The 18,658-nt window shown below is 39.1% G+C and overlaps 1 protein-coding gene and 1 pseudogene across 1 annotated transcript in view; one reads left to right on the forward strand and one right to left on the reverse strand.

The window, feature by feature from the left end:
• DOCK4 (dedicator of cytokinesis 4) overlaps positions 1-18,658 on the reverse strand; it is a 422,501-nt gene that overhangs the window by 69,174 nt on the left and 334,669 nt on the right. The window contains exons 29-31 of the mRNA XM_073899086.1: positions 9,053-9,128; positions 7,000-7,100; positions 6,499-6,557 (exon numbers count right to left, since the gene is read on the reverse strand). Coding sequence (XP_073755187.1) covers positions 6,499-6,557; positions 7,000-7,100; positions 9,053-9,128 — 236 coding nt within the window. The remainder of the gene's footprint in view (positions 1-6,498; positions 6,558-6,999; positions 7,101-9,052; positions 9,129-18,658) is intronic.
• Positions 1,917-3,402, forward strand: LOC112825089 (serine-threonine kinase receptor-associated protein pseudogene; annotated as a pseudogene).

Below are 18,658 nucleotides of genomic sequence, written 5' to 3' on the forward strand. Positions count from 1 at the left end.
ACAATGGAATATTATGCAGCCATTAAAAAACCCGAAATCTTGCTATTTGCAACGACATGGATGGAACTAGAGGGTATTATGCTAAGTGAAATAAGTCAATCAGAGAAAGACAAGTATATGATCTCACTGATATAAGGAATTTGAGAAACAAGACAGAGGATCATAGGGGAAGGGAGGGAGAAATGAAACAAGATGAAACCAGCGGGAGAGATAAACCATAAGAGACTCTTAATCTCAGGAAACAAACTGAGGGTTGCTGGAGTGGTGGGGGGTGGGAGGGATGGGGTGGCTGGGTGATAGACATTGGGGAGGGTATGTGCTATGGTGAGCGCTGTGAATTGTGTAAGACTGATGAATCACAGACCTGTACCCCTGAAACAAATAATACATTATGTTAATAAAAAAAAATAAAGTAAAAAAATAAAATAAAACTCAGCCCTATTAAAATTTCCCTGATTGTCCTAAAACATGTCATTTACAAGTGGTTTCCTTCAATCATAATCCAAACAAAGTCCTTACACTACATTTTATGGCCTTATTTGTTACTGACAGTCGATAGGCCACACCTATTTTTAAGTCACTGTACAGGAAAGCATGAAGATAGCCTTATTTACTGAAAACATAGTTTGGGAACACAGAACCTGCATAAACCTGAACAGACTCTCACCAGAGAAAACTTAATTTCTCCTCGATTAGCAAAGCAAAATTTTGAGCTATGTATGACAACAGCAAAATAAACTTTACTTAAATGATTTCTTTTTAAACTGAAGATTTAGTATACTTTCTCCATCTCTAATTGTCAGCCACATGGTCTTGTTTTGAAGTATTTAGGGCATCTGCTACTTGGGCTGCTGAAGTTTTATATTTATGAGCACAAAACGGCCTGTTAAGGAAGTATTGATTTTTCTATGGCAGTTACAAGACACTATGTTTGCAAATGTGGAAAAAAAAGCCCACTTTATATTTAGTAAGAATGTTAGTTCAACTAAAAATAGCAAGAAAAAGCTTATTCTTGAAGCACAATGAATGCCAAAGGTAGGACACAGTAGTCAAGACTAGCCTCTTTCTTTGCAGACTATTCCTCTAAGCATAGTACTAATGTGTAAAATTTGGGGGGAATCTATGCCTTCCCCCTTCTCTTGACAGGGCATTTTTAGTCCTTCCACTTGGAAATGAAAATACTGAGGAAAAACACATTTAAGAAAAGGTATTTACTTTTCACTGCTTGATCTCTACTCTTCAAAAGTACATTATTTTATCAAAACCACAAGGAAATGTCACCTCACACCTGTTAGGATGGCTACTGTCAAAAAATAAAAAAACAGACGGTGCGGGTCGTGGCCGCCGGTTCTCCGGTTCTCCCCCTCCCCTACTTTCCTCCCGCCCTCCCTTTCCCTCCCTTGGCGGCTGTCGGTCGCCCGTCGCAGACTCCCTGACCCATCCCCAACCCTTTCCTGACCTCGGTGCTACTCGATTGGCCTCTTTTCCCTGTTTCTCGGCCCAGCCCCAACCCCCAGTGTCAGGGCGGGGGCCTTGAGCCAGAGGCTCTGCGGCAGAGGAAAGAAAAGACAAGACGACCCTCGGCTCCACATCCGGATCGCTCGGTTCACCGCCGCCATGGCAATGAGGCAGACGCCGCTCACCTGCTCGGCCACACGCGGCATATGGTCCATTTGGCCTTCAGTGGCATCACGCCCCTATGGCTATTTCTTTTTTTCTTTTTTTTAAAGATTTTATTTTTTTATTTGAGAGAGAGAGAGAATGATAGAAAGCATGAGAGGGAAGAGGGTCAGAGGGAGAAGCAGACTCCCTGCTGAGCAGGAAGCCCGATGTGGGACTCGATCCCGGGACTCCAGGATCATGACCTGAGCCGAAGGCAGTCGCTTAACCAACTGAGCCACCCAGGCGCCCCTTATGGCTATTTCTTAATCAGCGCTTGCAAAGACGGGAAACCTATGCTACGCCAGGGAGATACCAGAGACTGGATTGGAACATTTTTGGGTCATAAGGGTGCTGTTTGGGGCGCGACATTGAATAAGGATGCCACCAAAGCAGCTACAGCAGCTGCAGATTTCACTGCCAAAGTGTGGGATGCTGTCTCAGGAGATAAACTGATGACCCTGGCTCATAAACACATTGTCAAGACCGTGGATTTTACGCAGGAGAGTAATTACTTGTTAACCGGGGGACAGGACAAACGACGCATATATGATTTGAACAAGCCTGAAGCAGAACCTAAGGAAATCAGCGGTCACACCTCTGGTATTAAAAAAGCTCTATGGTGCAGTGAGGATAAACAGATTCTTTCAGCTGATGATAAAACTGTCCGCCTTTGGGATCATGCTACCATGACAGAAGTGAAATCTCTAACTTTTAATATGTCTGTTAGCAGTATGGAATATATTCCTGAGGGAGAGATCTTGGTAATAACCTATGGACGATCTATTGCTTTTCATAGTGCAGTAAGTTTGGACCCAATTAAGTCCTCTGAAGCTCCTGCAACCATCAATTCTGCATCTCTTCATCCTGAGAAAGAATTTCTTGTTGCAGGTGGTGAAGACTTTAAACTTTACAAGTATGATTATAATAGTGGAGAAGAATTAGAATCCTACAAAGGACACTTTGGTCCTATTCACTGTGTGAGATTTAGTCCTGATGGAGAACTCTATGCCAGTGGTTCTGAAGATGGAACACTGAGACTATGGCAAACTGTGGTAGGAAAAACATATGGCCTTTGGAAATGTGTACTTCCTGAAGAAGACAGTGGTGAGCTGGCAAAGCCAAAGATCAGTTTTCCAGAGACAACAGAAGAGGAGCTAGAAGAAACTGCTTCAGAGAATTCAGATTCCATCTATAGTTCAACTCCTGAAGTGAAGGCCTGAGCATTGGGCATATGCCACAGATAATGTACAAGTTATGGACTAAAACAAGCAAGCAGAGAAAAGCATCAGCCTCCCAGAGTTACTCTCTGCTTAAGGCAAACATGAGCAGTAAATAATGGGGAATGTGAATTAGCTCCAGTGCTGGAACTAACTTGGTGTTACCTGTACGTGAAAAGGCAAGAGTATCAGATGAAGGTAGGTGGAATTAGGCTCTTGTGGTATGATGGCCTGTTGTCTTTTTAATGAATGTGCAAGCCAACATCCAATTTCTCTTATTACAGTTAGATTTCTTGTAGCTGTTTATGTTATTATGGAGAAGAAAAATATATTGGCCTATTTTTCTGACTTTTCCCTTAAAGCAGAAAGCCTTTTTTTTTTTTTTTGCTTTAGTTGTAAAGAAGAGGGAATACATGATAAAGTAATGGTTTGATTTCTCTTTCATTGTACATTGCTTCTGAACATCTAATTGTTTTAGTTGTCTAAATAAAATGCCTCTAAACAAAAAAAATAAAAAAAATAAAAAAAATAAAAAAAGGAGGGGCGCCTGGGTGGCTCAGTCAGTTAAGCATCTGACTCTTGATTTCAGTTCAGGTCCTGATCTCAGGGTTGTGGGATTGAGCCCCACATCAGGCTCTGTGCTGGGTGTGGAGCCTGTTTAAGATTCTCTCTCTTCCTCTCCTTCTGTTCCATGCCCTGCCCACACCGCCCCGCCCCCCAGCTCACACCCACATGCGCATGCTATCTCTCTCTTTTTAGAGAGAGAGAGAGAGAGAAAAGAGCAAGTGTAGGCAAGGATGTGGAGACACCAGAACCCTTGTGCACTGTTAATGGGAATGTAAAATGGTGTAGTTACTGTGGAATACAGTATGGCAGTTCCTCAAAAAATTAAACCTATAATTACTACATGATCCATTGCTCAAAGGTAAATCTAGGGGATATAATGATCAGATTTGAAAATCATACAGCTCTGTGCTTAAAAGCAGACTCAATTACATGCACCCTTTATTCCTTGTTCTCCACAGAATGGAAAAACCAACCTGTTTCGAGTATATGCAAGAGTTTCCACACTTCTAGGTAAGTACTGATGACCAAAATCTGATTTAAAAATACTGTTCAGTAAAATTTGTGTTTGTGTTTGTGTATTAGACTAACTGGGTAGTTTCAAGTGGCAAAAAATGTATTCAGTACTCGAGTATTATTTCCTCTGTATTCAATACTCTGAGTATTATTTCCTTTTTGCAATTTGTTTTCTTAAAAGTTAGTGTTTTTTATATCTACCAAAAACTATTGAAGCTCTTGATTTCTGAAGTCATAAAGCTTACTTTATTAAAACATGATGATTCGTTTTTATCAAGACTTTTTTGTTCCACAGAAATCAGACAAAAAATATGAGATTTAAAAACTATGCTCTGGGGGCGCCTGGGTGGCTCAGTTGTTAAGCGTCTGCCTTCGGCTCAGGTCATGATCCCAGGGTCCTGGGATCGAGTCCTGCATCGATCGGGCTCCCTGCTCCGTGGGAAGCCTGCTTCTCCCTCTCTCACTCCCCCTGCTTGTGTTCCCTCTCTCGCTATCTCTCTCTGTCAAATAAATAAATAAATAAAATCTTTAAAAAATAAAAACTAAGCTCTGTACAGGTATGGACCATTTTTTCTTATATGTCTCCAAATAACGTGCACAGAGCCAGTGCCTCATGAACTATGTTAAATTGAATTTATTGGCCTGTTCCATTAAGAAATGCTCATCTGTAATTACCTGAATAAATTCTTCTTTAGCATTCAAAATACTCAACGTGACATATTTATAGGTAAACCAAATTATAACAAATATATTTTCATATTCCTAAGTAACAAGCTGACTTAAGGTCTATAAAGCGTGTTAAAACAGTACTCTGAACACTTAATTTTTCCTATCATTTTGTAAAAATATATGTTGGAAGAGAGGTTTCAACAGTTCTGAACACTTTCCCATTCTAGTTATTGTACAATAGCGGTAACCTTTAACATTCACCTTCTGTTTTGGAAGTCTCAGAAAAGTCAGGACACAACTCTAGGGAAATAATGCAAAAACCAAGGAATGAAGTGAAAATTTACACTCACCCTGCATTTGAACTATGTCATGCTGGGAATTCGTCATTGAGTATAATGAGCCTTTTCTAACAGATTGCCAGAACTGAGCTAGAGCTAGCCTCTAGGGCTAGGAAAACAGAGAAAGGGGAGAGTATCTAAAGCAGTGCTTTTCAATCTTTAGTCAGGAACCACCTGGAGAACCTGTGAAAACTCAGCTGTGTCCCACTCTCTAGGTGATTCTGTCTCAGTAGGTCTGGGGTGCGGCCAGATAATTTACATTTCTCACAAGCTCCCAGGTGCTACTGTTGCCTGCCTATTTCAGAACCAATGTTCTAAAGAGTACTGACATAACAACATCTTGTTAAACTAATGCCAAATGTAATGTGGACACTACAGGGCTTTGAAAAACAAAGAATGAACAAAACATAAAGACTGAAAGGAGTACTCTTCAAATAAAACAAACTAATGCTATTTTTGAGCTGAATCTAAAGACACATCATGGACTTCTTCTGGCTGGCCTGACAGTTGGAGGTTGCTTTCAAGATGCTAACTCACTTTTTTTTTTTCCCCTGAAATTACCAGCAAGCACTGAACACTGGGCTCAATTATATGTAACAAGGTTCTTCCTCAAATTGCTATGAATATTGCTATGTATATATACAGATCCTGGTCAAAAATCATTCTGTAAATAAACTGAAGTAAAATGATAATGGTTCTATTTTCATTTACAGAAAACAAATCCTGCTATTTACAAGTTGTGCTTGGATGAAGCCCATGAGAAAAGATATTAGGTCATTACATACTCAATTCAAATAGGCCCATCACTTTAATGAATCACAAGAAGTTTACAATGCAGTAATAGTAAATGAATACTATAAACTTGCAGAGTTAGCATACAAAATTAAATAAGTTGGAATCTCTAGAAAGAAACCCTATGCCAGTGAGATTGTAAAACAATTTATTTTCCAAATATTATTCTTTTCCATGCAAACAGGTCTGGGTCATCAATTTGCTGGAGTAGTGTGCTCTATCTGCTGTGTCAGATTAACAAAATTGAATCTAATAGTTTCTTAGCAACTGCAGAGGCTTTAAAATCCTTTGGGTATACTCTTTATGATATAGGTCCATGGTGTTTTTAAGAGTTCCGGTGCACAAGTCAATGTTTCGTGAAGGTAATTCTAAATCTGTTATGATTCATAGACTCAATTCAGAGTTCTAGAAATTTTGAGTTGTTACAATCCCAAATTCTGAAAGGTTAGCTCATTGCTAAAAATGTGTGTATTATTGGAGCAATGCTAGATTATAAAATTCATTATTCATTAATAATGAAATACACAAAGGTAAGGTGATTTTTCAGACAGATACCAATTTAAAAATTAGTTATAACCATATTCAATGCCAAAATATCAATTACTTTCTATGGATGACTTTACCAATTTAAACATTTGGATTCAGACACTGTCACTGGTAAGTTGCCTACCTTCACTTATACAGTTAAAAGTACAGTGATAAACTGTACAATGGAGGTAGCTTCTCTTTCCATTACTTACCTAGGTTTTGCCACATGCTAAAAATTTCACAACCCATTGTGACGCGCATGTCACCATACCTGAAATAAAACAAAAAGCAAACCTGATACAAAACCTTCAAAACAAAGAAGTATTTGTGTCTTTTTGGAATAGAGAAGTATTTATGTCTCTTCTGAATTAAAAGACACTATGTTTGTAATTAAGATGCTTAATGTAGATGTCTTGATGCTTCTAATGCAAATCCTTGTATAAATCCTTTAATAAAACAGATTTGTCCTCTATTTCATTTGCTTCTATAATATATTGATTCCTGAAAGATGGAGCTCCGCTCTCCCCAAATAAAAGTATAAGTAAGTTCAAAATATCCAGAAAAGAGTGCTTCTTGTCCTCTTGCTCATTGCTTCTCCATTGTCATTTCCAGTATGGACATCTGATTTACAAATCATTTGAACTAAACACCCTTTTAAAAGCACAACATTTGATCTGCCTCATATCCCCACCCAATTATACACCGATACTTACTTTTCTAACACCTTTTTCTTTTTGGAAGGTGTGAACATCTCTAACTGCAGACACAACTGGTTTATAAAAATGACCGCAAGGTAAAAGTAGGAATCCCAGATCTAAAACAAGAAATATTTAAATGTTATAGTGTTACAAAAATATTTACAGATTAAGTGACATGATCTCTTGGATTTGCTTCAAAAGTGATAAGTGGATGGGGGTACAGGTGAAATAAGACTGGCCCTGTGTGAATAATAGTCGAATCTGGAAATGGGTACATGGGGGTTCATCACCCTATTCTCTCTGCTTTTACATATGCTTGAAATTTGCTGTAACAAAGTAAAGCAAATAAATATTATCTATTTCTATACTGTTTCAGTGCCTTACCACAGGTTTCTTAAGCTCCCTGGTATATGTTAAATGTTTTGTTTCTCTTATAATATGTCTGAGTATCTCCATGGAAGCTGAGGTATAAGCTGGGTTATTTTATTCCTGTGAGAATTCATTTCTGGAACTCCTTTTAATAGAGAATTAAAAAAAAAAAGGCATACACTTCTCTGGATATGCTAATTGCTTTAAATTCAGACAGTATAAAAAAATTCCCTGCCCAGACCTATCTTTTGAGTTTAAGGTTTCTTATACCAAAAACAGCACCAGAAAGAGATCAGAATAAAATTCCCAGAAATAAACTCAACCAAAAACATATGACATAATGGAAGGAAACTACTTCACGGACACCAAGTAAAATTAGAAATAATAAGGAGAAACACTGTAAAGAATTAGTATCTTTTATATATAAAGAGCTCTTACAAACAAAAAATGTAAGACCAAGCAAAATAATGAACAAAAGTCAAGAAGAGATATTTTACAAAATATGAATTTTAATCAGTAATTTCAGGTTGGTGTATATATAGGAAATCAAATATAATTGGTATAACCCTTAACTCAATAATTCCACTTACAAATATGTATCCAAAAAATAATTAAGGATATGTGCCAAGTTTTATTTTGTAAGAAGGCACATAGAAAGAGTGATTTATAAGAATAAAATAGCAGAAACAACTTAATATTAAAAAGTAGAGTTGTGATTATGAAATTTTCATATATTTATTACTGTATGGTATGATATACATACATAGTATGCAACCTTTAAATTCCATTGGTTTTACTGATTTGTGCTTTTTTATATTTTCTAGTTATCCAATAGGGACAATTTACTCAATGTTGAATATGAAAAATGTTATTTAAAAAGAATAGGAAACACAGATGCCAAAACCCAAAAACACTGTTAAGAAGGGAAGCCAAAATAAGCACTGCCCATCTTTGTTTACCAATTATCATTTTCCATTTAAAAAATAGTATATCAAGGGGCGCCTGGGTGGCTTAGTCGTTAAGCATCTGCCTTCGGCTCAGGTCATGATCCCAGGGTCCTGGGATCGAGCCCCACATCGGGCTCCCTGCTCAGCGGGAAGCCTGCTTCTCCCTCTCCCACTCCCCCTGCTTGTGTTCCCTATCTCGCTCTCTCTGTCAAACAAATAAAATCTTAAAAAAAATAGTATATCAAGAATTCTTAGGCATATCAAATTATATTATAGATGTAGAGAAAGTTCTGCCTTAAAGAATTTTGTTTCTTTTCATTAATTCACTCTAAAAAAAATGTGATGATGGAGAAGTAAAGGAACTGAAGTGTTTACTTTGTAAACATTTTCTTCATATAAACTCTACTTTAAAAAATGTCTTAAAAACCTATGTTCTAAGTTCCCTTTGTCACACATGAAGACCATACAATAAAGAATGAAAATTTATAGTAACAACAAGGAACTACCTCCTCTTAAGCACTATGATTTCCACTAGGTTGATAAGCATGATTGTAGCACTAACTTGTTCAGAAATATAATGACAACTTCTAATATTATTCATCATGAAAACTGATATAGCCCAAGATTAATTTAGGGCAGGTGGAGTAAATGTGTTTTCCTATTATTAAAGAAAGAAAATATGGTAGGTAATTTCCTCAAGTATAAGGTAAAAGATTTCAGCTCAGGTAGGAGTCATCTGGATGGATACTTACCTTATAATCAAAGTTTTCATTTAAGAAGTTCTTACGAAGTGCATCAGACAGGTATAGAACTGTTGTAATAATAACGCTAGTGATAAAAAAAGAACATTTTAAGTTGGAAACTCTGCATTAGTAAAAATCATTTATTAGGTAGGAATCAAAAAAAATTAAGGTAAAAGAAAACCTACAGGGGGCACCTGGATGTCTCAGCTGGTTAAGCGTCCAACTCTTGGTTTCAGCCCTGAGATCAAGCCCCATGTCAGGCTCTGTGCTCAGCTTGGAGTCAGCTTGGGATTCTTTTTTTCTCCTTCTCCCTCCCCTTCCACTCACCACCGCTCACCACCCCCCGCCACTGTCCCCAAATAAATACATAAATAACTAAATTTTCTAAAAAGGAAAAGAAAACCTTCAGGAAGCATGTGGAATAATATTATTTGAATACCATGCGCTAACTTTTTCAAATTTTCTTAAAGTAATCTCTATACCCAACATGAGGCTTGAACACAGGACCTCCAGATCCTGAGTCACATGCTCTACCAACTGAGCCAGCCAGGTGCCCCCAGTGTGGAACAATATTAGATAATTCATATTTGAAACAGAAAAAAGGGACATCGGGCAAAAAAAAAAAAAAATCAATCACTGAAGTTGGGTTCTTTGTAAAATGATACCCAGATCTATGAATTCATATGACTCAGGCAGAAATATATTAATCTCTTGATATTTTGTAATGCTTTTATTAATTTCTGAACAAAGCAAAATGATTAATCCAAATATAATATTCCATATTTAATTAACATGGAAGAAAGCCACACTTCAAAAAAATACAGAAAAAGAAATGGAGCCCAAAGGTGAAATCAATAAAATGATAGAATATATTGAGTATTTGAGGTCTTCTCTCTTGTTCTCCCCCTTTTAAGGTATTAGGGGTCATGCAAGAGCTACGGAAGGCAGACTCCCTCTCTCCTCGTGACAGAATGCCACTAAAGAAACAATTACAGACTGTGAAATTGTCTATAACCCAGCACTAAGCTGAGAGAAACTGCCAGTGGGTGTTAAGGCAATTCAGAAAATGGGGCATCTCAGGGCTGGAGAAATTAGGGGAAGCCTGACAAGGGGACATATGCAGCCATGTGTAGCTTGCTAGGGAGATTAAAAGAGGATTTGGTGAGCATTCTTGCTTAATCCTAGAGTTAGGCAATTCATTCAAAACCTGCTCCTTTTTGTAGCTATAGGAATTGACATTCAAAACTGAATGCATATCCAGTTGGTTCATTTAATATTACATATAGCATTACACTGAAACAACACAGGCCATTCCCCAGAATACAATAAACTAATGGTATATATATATATATGGTTGAAACTCAAAATCTCCTCGACCTTTGCTGAGACGCATGCCCAATAGAGTGTCTGCTGTCATGAGACTCTAGTTCTCACCACAGGATTTGGAATCAAGGGGTAGAATTCTATGACCACAAATAAAACAAAAGGAAACAAAACACCCCACCAACTTCACACCTTGATTATCCTATCGGTAAAACCTAGACTAGAGGGATATTTACTAATTAGAAGAATATTTAGAGGCTTTGAAGAACATAAAGTTTCATTATTGTTATCTGCTGGAAAACTCACTATGATAGCCTTCTCCTGGGATAGGAAAATATTAATAAGACAAAGGGGTCAGATGGTTGAATGAGAATAGCTCAAGGCAAAGAAAGGGAAAGAGAAGAAAACCACCATTTCTCAGGCACCTGCTCCACCATGAGTAAGCATGTACATTTTATATATGTCAATTACATCTTTCAATGACTTTTACTGTGAAAGTTAGGTATAAGCAAAGCCTATGAAAATGAAAAGTCCTGTGGTGTCTCCAGTTTCCCAAACAGCAGATATCATCAGTGAATTTCCTACTAAAGAGATAAATCACCTGCAAATAACAGTATAAAGTGGCAGTTTTCCATAGCCACTAGCAGAATCAATGATGATAACTGAAGAAATCATTAAAATTCCCAAAGTAGTTTATCTAAAACTTACATTATGAAACTAAAGCTTAATTATCAGAAAATGGAATGCTATCAAGCAAGGAAGCAGTTCATTCTTAACATGTGGTTCTAAGCACAAACGTTCTGCTATGGTATTCAATGGAGAAATACACACAGTCCCACTACACCTGAGTTTCACATAAAAAAACCACCTTCTGGCCCACGACAGTAGCATAAATTGTTGTTCAGAAACAAGAGCATCCAGTGCTAGTGAAACATGGCATATCTGGGATTTAGACTATTGGGTCTAAGGTCCTGGCAAGCAGCCAAAACATTCAACTTTCCAAAGTAAGAAGGTTATTCCACAGCAAAGATGACTCATTTGTTATTTAAATGCTGGGTCCCAAACACATAAAATCCAGTTCCCTGAACTGTGCTCGCTGGTAAACAATGTGGAGCCTCTGTGACCTTATTGTCAACCAGTGAGTCTTAACCTGGTTGCTTCTTGGAATCACCCAGGAGCCTTTAAAATACAGAAAGATACCCCCAGAGATTCTAATGAATGGACTGGGGTACAACCTGGACATCAGGAGTTTTAAGACTCCCAGGTGATTCTCCTGTGCACCCAGAACTGAGAACCACTGTTCCAGAAAAAGCAGTGCTTCTCAAACTTCAGTGGGTACCTGGTGATCTAGTTTATAATGCAGATATATGACTCAGTAGGCCTGAGGTGGGGCCTGAGATTCTGCCATTTCTAACAAGCTCCAGGGGATGCTCATGCTGTTCATCCTTGGTCCACCCTTTGAAGAGCAAAGCTCTCCAGAGGCCTAAGCCAGAAAAACATTCCAACAAACTCTGCTTCACATTCTCCTGGCTTCTAGAATTTCAGGCCAGTCATTATACTTGGTCATTCTTTAAGGGAGCATGCAGTCCTTGTTCTAGATTCAATACCTTGTCCTCTCACCAAGGTCGCTTTGTCATTAGGCACAAGAGGCAGAGGGCATAGGACCTACAATCTTTTCAGGAGCTTTGGAAAATATTGAGACCTGAAAAGATGTTATGGGACCAAAAATTAAAACTGCAAAATAAAAACTAAAAAAAGGTTAATTAGATGTCTGTAGAATGCAACATTACTTATATCATTTATTGTCCAATTTCATATTTAGGCAACTTCTATTGTATTAAAGAAAAGTATAGGTTACTTTTTACAACTTCACAAGAATTCCTAAATATACAGAAATGCTGAGAAATCACAAGCAGTTGGAGTTAAATGACTCACTCACAGGCCAATAATTTAAAAAGCAAAATGTAAAAATTGCTTTTTACTTTTTTTCTTCAGTAAAATTTGGCATGTGGGTCTATTTAATATGTTTGATAGGCTGAGAGGTAAGACCTCCAAAAATAAGACTTCCCAGCACCAGAAGGACCTAAAGTGAGTCTACTTCAAATACTTTACATTTATGCTTAAAACATTCAGCCCAAGTCACAGAGGCAGCTCCCAGAGCTTTTTTATGGTAACTCGGCACTGAGTCAGGATCCTGGCACACAGGTCTCCAAGCCAGCTAAAGGTAGTTATACATTATTGCTCCTTCATTGTAGTCGATATCTGTGGTGTTTAGGGATCTTTCTTTACTTGTTCTAATTTTTCCAGAACAATGTGGCTCCTTTGGTTTTATTCTTTTACTCATGACTCAGTTTTTGAATATAAGGACATTTCCAATCTCAGCACACCACTTCAATAGCCAAGAAAGGTTTGCAATCTGTTACTACAAATGGTCAAATGACTGATATCTGCCATAGAAGTATAGGCACAGGATGATTCCGACAACCTTCATCTGCGGGCACAGCACGGTAAAATTTACACAGAAAAGAGGAACTGGTGCACAGGAAATCAAAGTTATTGCTTCAAATTTTCAGTTGCCACCTCATTCTGCCATTTAGAAAGTTTTTTTTTTAATTTAATTTATTTATTTGAGAGAGAGAATGAGAGAGAGAGAGAGAGAGAGAGAGCATGAGAGCGGGGAGGGTCAGAGGGAGAAGCAGACTCCCGGGATCAAGTCCCACATCGGGGACTTGATCCCGGGACTCCAGGATCACCTGAGCCGAAGGCAGTCGCTTAACCAACTGAGCCACCCAGGCGTCCCTAGAAAGTATTTTTGAAGAAATACTACCTCCCTGCTCTAGAAATCTCATCTATTCTAATTTGTTGTAAACTACTCCGACTTGTTAATGTGCTTAAGCAAAAGCCCACCTCCACAAATTATACCTGGACTGGGAGAAGCACCTTTGTGGATAAACTGGGTATCAACAGGACTAATGTTTATACAATGAAAATCTAGGGAATTCTAATCATGGAGAAAAACAACTTCCCTACAACCTGGGGGGTTAATAGGGGCAGAAGAAATCAGCACAAAGACACTTGGGGCAGATGAAAATCCCGGAAGGCCATCAAGGGAACCAATCTAAGCTAGTGGTCCTCAAACTTCAGAGTCATGACAAAATCACCTCGAGGATTCATAAGACTTCAGAGCCTTACCACCACCGATGGCCTGGTGAGTTCCAGATGGGGCCCAACCAGACGATTCTAATGCATGTGATCATCCTGTCTTGTTTTGAGGACTGTGTTACAGATGGAGGAGAAGACAGCCAAGGGTTGGAACTTGGAGAGCAGTGATGTTGGGGGATCTGGCCTTGTTAACCACTGCTTCACCAAGGGCCTAGCCCACAGTAAGTTTTATTGAATGACTGTAGCCTCACAACTATATGTAAACCTATCTTTGTTATACTTACTTGCTGTACTAGGTAATTCTAAAATGAGAAGCTTGTAGAACATTTTATGCCTTTTTAAAAAGCTATTTTGAAGAACAGACTGAAGGCACTCCAAGTGGAGGGCACAGCATAAGCCAAAATGGAAGCAGGAAATGGAGTGATTGTGCTTTTAGTCAAGCCTGCCGTATGGGTGAGGAAGAACAAAGATTGAAATGGAAGGATTTAGGGATTTTAAAAACTCCCTTGACCTTCTCCACTGAGCGGTACTGGCAGAAAGTCACTCATGTGTCAACAGGCTCAGTTTTAGCCTATCAGGCTCAGATCTTAAGGAAGCCTTTAGTTCATGGATTCATTCTTCCTACCAGCTCCTCACAACTCACCAGGACATGGAGTATGCAGGAGGTTCTTGTGTAAATATTTGCTGTCATTATTGAAGTTTGGCACATTCATCTGAGTAATAGATAGTTTTGGTAAAAATCAGCATCTTCTCTCTCCCTTGGACTGTAAAATTGTTCAAGGATTATTACCCTAGTAGAAAAACACCACCACCAACAACAAAATACAGTAGTAGTGGTGTTGGTGGGTACCCAACAGATTAGCTGCTTGACCACCCAACTTTCCATCGTCTCTATCACATACTCTGTCTTCCCTCCTGTTACAGTGCCAAGGCTCCTAGCTAAGGCCAAGCTTTTTTTGTGTGCACAATTTCAGAGCTACTCTAAGTGTGGCAAGCTTCTTTCATTGAGAAAGTCTTACTACAAAAAGCACCGTCAGCTAACCTAAACTGCATGCTTACGTGGTTGGTTTAATTTCCAGTGCAAGCTGATTGTGCACAGGTAACAGGCAGTTCTCAAAGGGCACACTGCAATTCTGCACTTGGCCCAACCCCACTTCCCACGCCCCCAGCTTGTTCCTTCGCTTATGCCTGTTTTCTTTAGTAGCACCAGTATTTCTGTCTTTGCTAAGCCATTCCTCTTTGTAAACTAAAACACTGTATTACTCCATATTTTAAAGAGTCCTTGTCCCTTAACTCCTTCCAGATGTAGCCCCATTTCTCCGCTTCCTTTCACAGCAAAACTTCTAATGAGCTGTTTCCACTTTCTCAATTCCTAGCTGTTCTTGAATTCACTCTAATAAGGCTTTCTCCTCCATCACTGCGCTGAAAGAGCACATGCCATGGTCATCAATATCTACACAACACCGCCAAATCTGGGGGCAACTGTCTTCATCATCTCCAATCTCCCAACAGCTCTTGACACTTCTACCTTCATGGAATACCTTCTTCACAGAACAGTATACTCTGCTGGTTCTCATCTTAAATCATGGGCTGCTCCTTTTCAGTCTCTTTTGCTGGATGCTTCTCCATGTTCTGGCCTTTAAAATGGCAGCATGCTCTACAGCCCAGTCCTAAGTATTTTTTTCTTTTTAATCTACTCTCTTCCAGGTGATCTCATTCAGTGCCATGGCTTCAAATATCATCCAATGATCCTCAAATGCACACCTCCAGCCCTAACCTCTTCCCTCAGCTCCATAGAAGCAGGTTTAGCTTCCTCTTCTATGTTTCCACTAAGATATCTAAGAGTATTTCAAACTTCTGTTTCACATAAGATTCTTTACCTTCCCCACCCCCAAAGCTGCTCCTCTCAGTATTTCCCCACCAAAGTGAATGGCACCACCATTCATCCTTCTGTTCAGGCCAAAACTCTAAAGGCCATCTTCCATTTTTTCTCTGCCACCCACATCCAGTCATCTGCAAGTTATGTTATCTCAATCTACAAAATTGATCTTCTTACTACCTTCACTGCCATCTACCTGTTCAAGCCATTAGCTGGATTGCTGTATTAAGCTTCTAACTGGTCCTTCTTGGTTTCTTTTTTAAAAAAAATATTTTATTTATTTATTTGAGAGAGAGAGAAAGAGCATGCACAAGTGGGGAGGGGGAAGGGGCAGAGGGAGAAGCAGACACCCAACTGAGCAGGGAGCCCACGTGATGCTCGATCCCAGGACCCTGAGATCATGACCTGAGCTGAAGGCAGATGCTTAACCAACTGAGCCACACAGGTGCCCCCTTCTTGGTTTCTCTTAATGCTTCTCTACTCCCTAATATTTGGGCCCTGTCTTCCTCTTCTAACCTCATTGTTACTGGTTCCTTCTCTCCTCATGTTCCAGCCACACTAATAGTCTTTCAGTTTCTTGAATGTGCCATATTCACTCTGACCACAGGGCCTTTGTATAAACTATTTCTGCTGATAAGAACATTTTTCCTTTGCTGTCTGCCTGTTAACCCCTGCTTTGACTTTCAGCTCAAGTTTCACTTCCTAATGAAAGAGCCTTCCAATCCCAGTTCAGAACAAAGTTCCTCTCATAAACATCTTCAAAGAACTACGCTCTATCTTTATGGCATTTATTTTATACTTTAGGCATTGAAAAAGATTTGCCGAGTGGATGGGTCAGTAAATGAATAAATGAACTTCCCTAAGAATCTTTGGTTCCATAAATCACCTATTTGCTACACTGATCTCATTTGAAAGCTAAATTAGTTGAAGGTAATAGTCAACTAAATAATTCAGTGTTTGGTGAGAAAAAGCACACACACAAAAAATGTATGCTATGTTTGAAGCCAACATGCACACAAGATAAACAAAATAGGGGCCTGAAATGTCAACTGTAAGGCCAGAAGGTTTTACTTTCCTCAGTAAGCAAGTCTGTAATAAGATTTATCTCTTTGAAAATGTATAAAGCTGTGACTTTATTTTTGTACTATATTTTGCAATGTGTATGGGAAGGGGGTGGAGAGAAGCTTGTCTCAAAGTGTCCTGTATTTTTGGTACTTAATTTTCATCTCCCTTATGTTCCTTCTTTCTCAAACTGAGCAGTTGTTCTCATCAGAAACATCTACCAAGAACTTAACAGTGGGGACAATACAACTTTGCACACAAGCAAGAGACACATGTCTCATCCTTGCGCAAGTTAGGCTGGATGCCCTTACCCGATATTAGACATTCAGGTGGAAAGAAACACAAGACCATACTAATCATCAAGTGTCTGGTCACAGCTTTTAGTAGGACTTCAGATAAAGCAGGGAAGCTACAGGATTTGGGACAACACAGTTTATAGATGAAAGTTAAAGGCATTTAACTTACTTGAAAACACAGGAAGAAAGGACCAACACATCAAAGAATACATATTTTGAGGGATGAGCTAGCAATTCAGCTGAGCTCAAGGGTAGGGCAGTGGCGACTTCTCAGCTAGTTACTATCAATTTGACATGTATTAGGCACATAGTAGGTAGTAAATGTGGGAGTCTGGGTAAAAATGCCTCTTTGAGGGGCCCTGATCAAATATTTGTTTAAGAAAGTTAGCAACATGGAAGAAAGGTGGTCAACCTCAGAGACGTGGATCTAGCTCCTGCAACTTGTGCCTACATAGTTTAGCAAAGTGGTCATGTTTTCTTTCCAATATATGCTAACTTTTTTTAAAGAGATTTTATTTATTTATTTGAGAGAGAGCACGCCAGAGCACACACAAGTGCGAGCAGGGGGAGGGGCAAAGGGGGAGGGAGAGAGGGAAGCAGACTCCCTGCTGAGCACGGAGCAGAGCAAGGCAGGGCTTGAACCCACGAACCCAAGACCACAACCTGAGCCAAAGTCAAGAGTTGAATGCTCAACTGACGGAGCTACCCAGGTGCCCCTGCCCTTTAACATATTTCAAATGTGTTTAACATCTTTCAGAAACTGGCTTTTCTACCAATATTATAGTGGCTAATCTTTTTTATGGATAGAGAAGAAATAGTTGAAGGCTTATTTCTGGAATATATTGCATTCATAAGGCAAGAAAAATCTCATTTGGTTTCGTAATTTGAATGGGAAATGGCTAGGGTGGTTGCATGGGGAGAAGAGTGGGAAGCAGAAGAGCAGAGGGCAGTGTCTGTTCCGACTTGGGGTGTTCTCTACCAGACCCTGAAGTCCTCTCTCCAAATTGGGACGGACTTGCCATTGCCGGTGGAAAAACAGTGCCCGTTTTTTACCAGCACCGACTTGAGTGGCAAGAGCAGGATGGTATTGCATTTAGCAAAGGCTGATGGCCTTTTTCTTGGATTTGCTTTGGGAGTATCTTCTGTTTAAATGTATTACACAGAACTCATCTTAAACTAACCCATGGTCCTGTTTGGTCAACACTGTAGATGAAAATCTTGAACATCATGTGTTTACTCAAAAGCAGAATCTATACTTCTAAGTCTGTTACCCATTTGTGTGACCATGAATCTTCATAAATGGAGTGGAGATTTTTAGGTAGAGAGAGAGAGAGAGAGAGAGAGAGAGAGTGTTTAATTTTAAAAAGCCACGTTGTGGTCACGGTTTTCTAGAAGCTCAAGCAGAGCCTGTGTGCATAAGGAACAAAATGTCAAATTTATTTTTGGTTTGAATTTTTGCCATTGAATATTCTAATTCAAGTCAAAATATCCCTCTGCACACAGGGCAGGCATAATGACCACATGATGATGTTGTGTGATGCAGATGTCAGCAGCCTGGACCTCTTCCCAGCTGGCTCCCTGGACCACTTCATAGCCCTCTGCAGAATGTTAGATCTTTGGTAATAAGGCCAGATTCATGACCAGTCGCTCCCTTTAAATCTATGACATCCGGACATCCAGATGAAAAGATATTTGATTCTACTCACAGATATCAAACTAAATATGCTAAATTCTAAAGAGAGCTATTTCAGGAGTTTCAATTAGTCTTGAACATGGAAAAGCTGCTTCTGTACTTATGTAAAATATAATATGCCATATTATACTATTTGTTACTTCACAAGTTTTTAACACATCGTTTTAACACCTCCACAGCTATAAATGTATACTGCAGCA

This window comes from Callorhinus ursinus, unplaced genomic scaffold (assembly GCF_003265705.2).
Source record: "Callorhinus ursinus isolate GAN/ISIS: 27379988/994484 unplaced genomic scaffold, GSC_fseal_2.0 scaffold12, whole genome shotgun sequence".
Classification (NCBI taxonomy): Eukaryota; Metazoa; Chordata; class Mammalia; order Carnivora; family Otariidae; genus Callorhinus; species Callorhinus ursinus.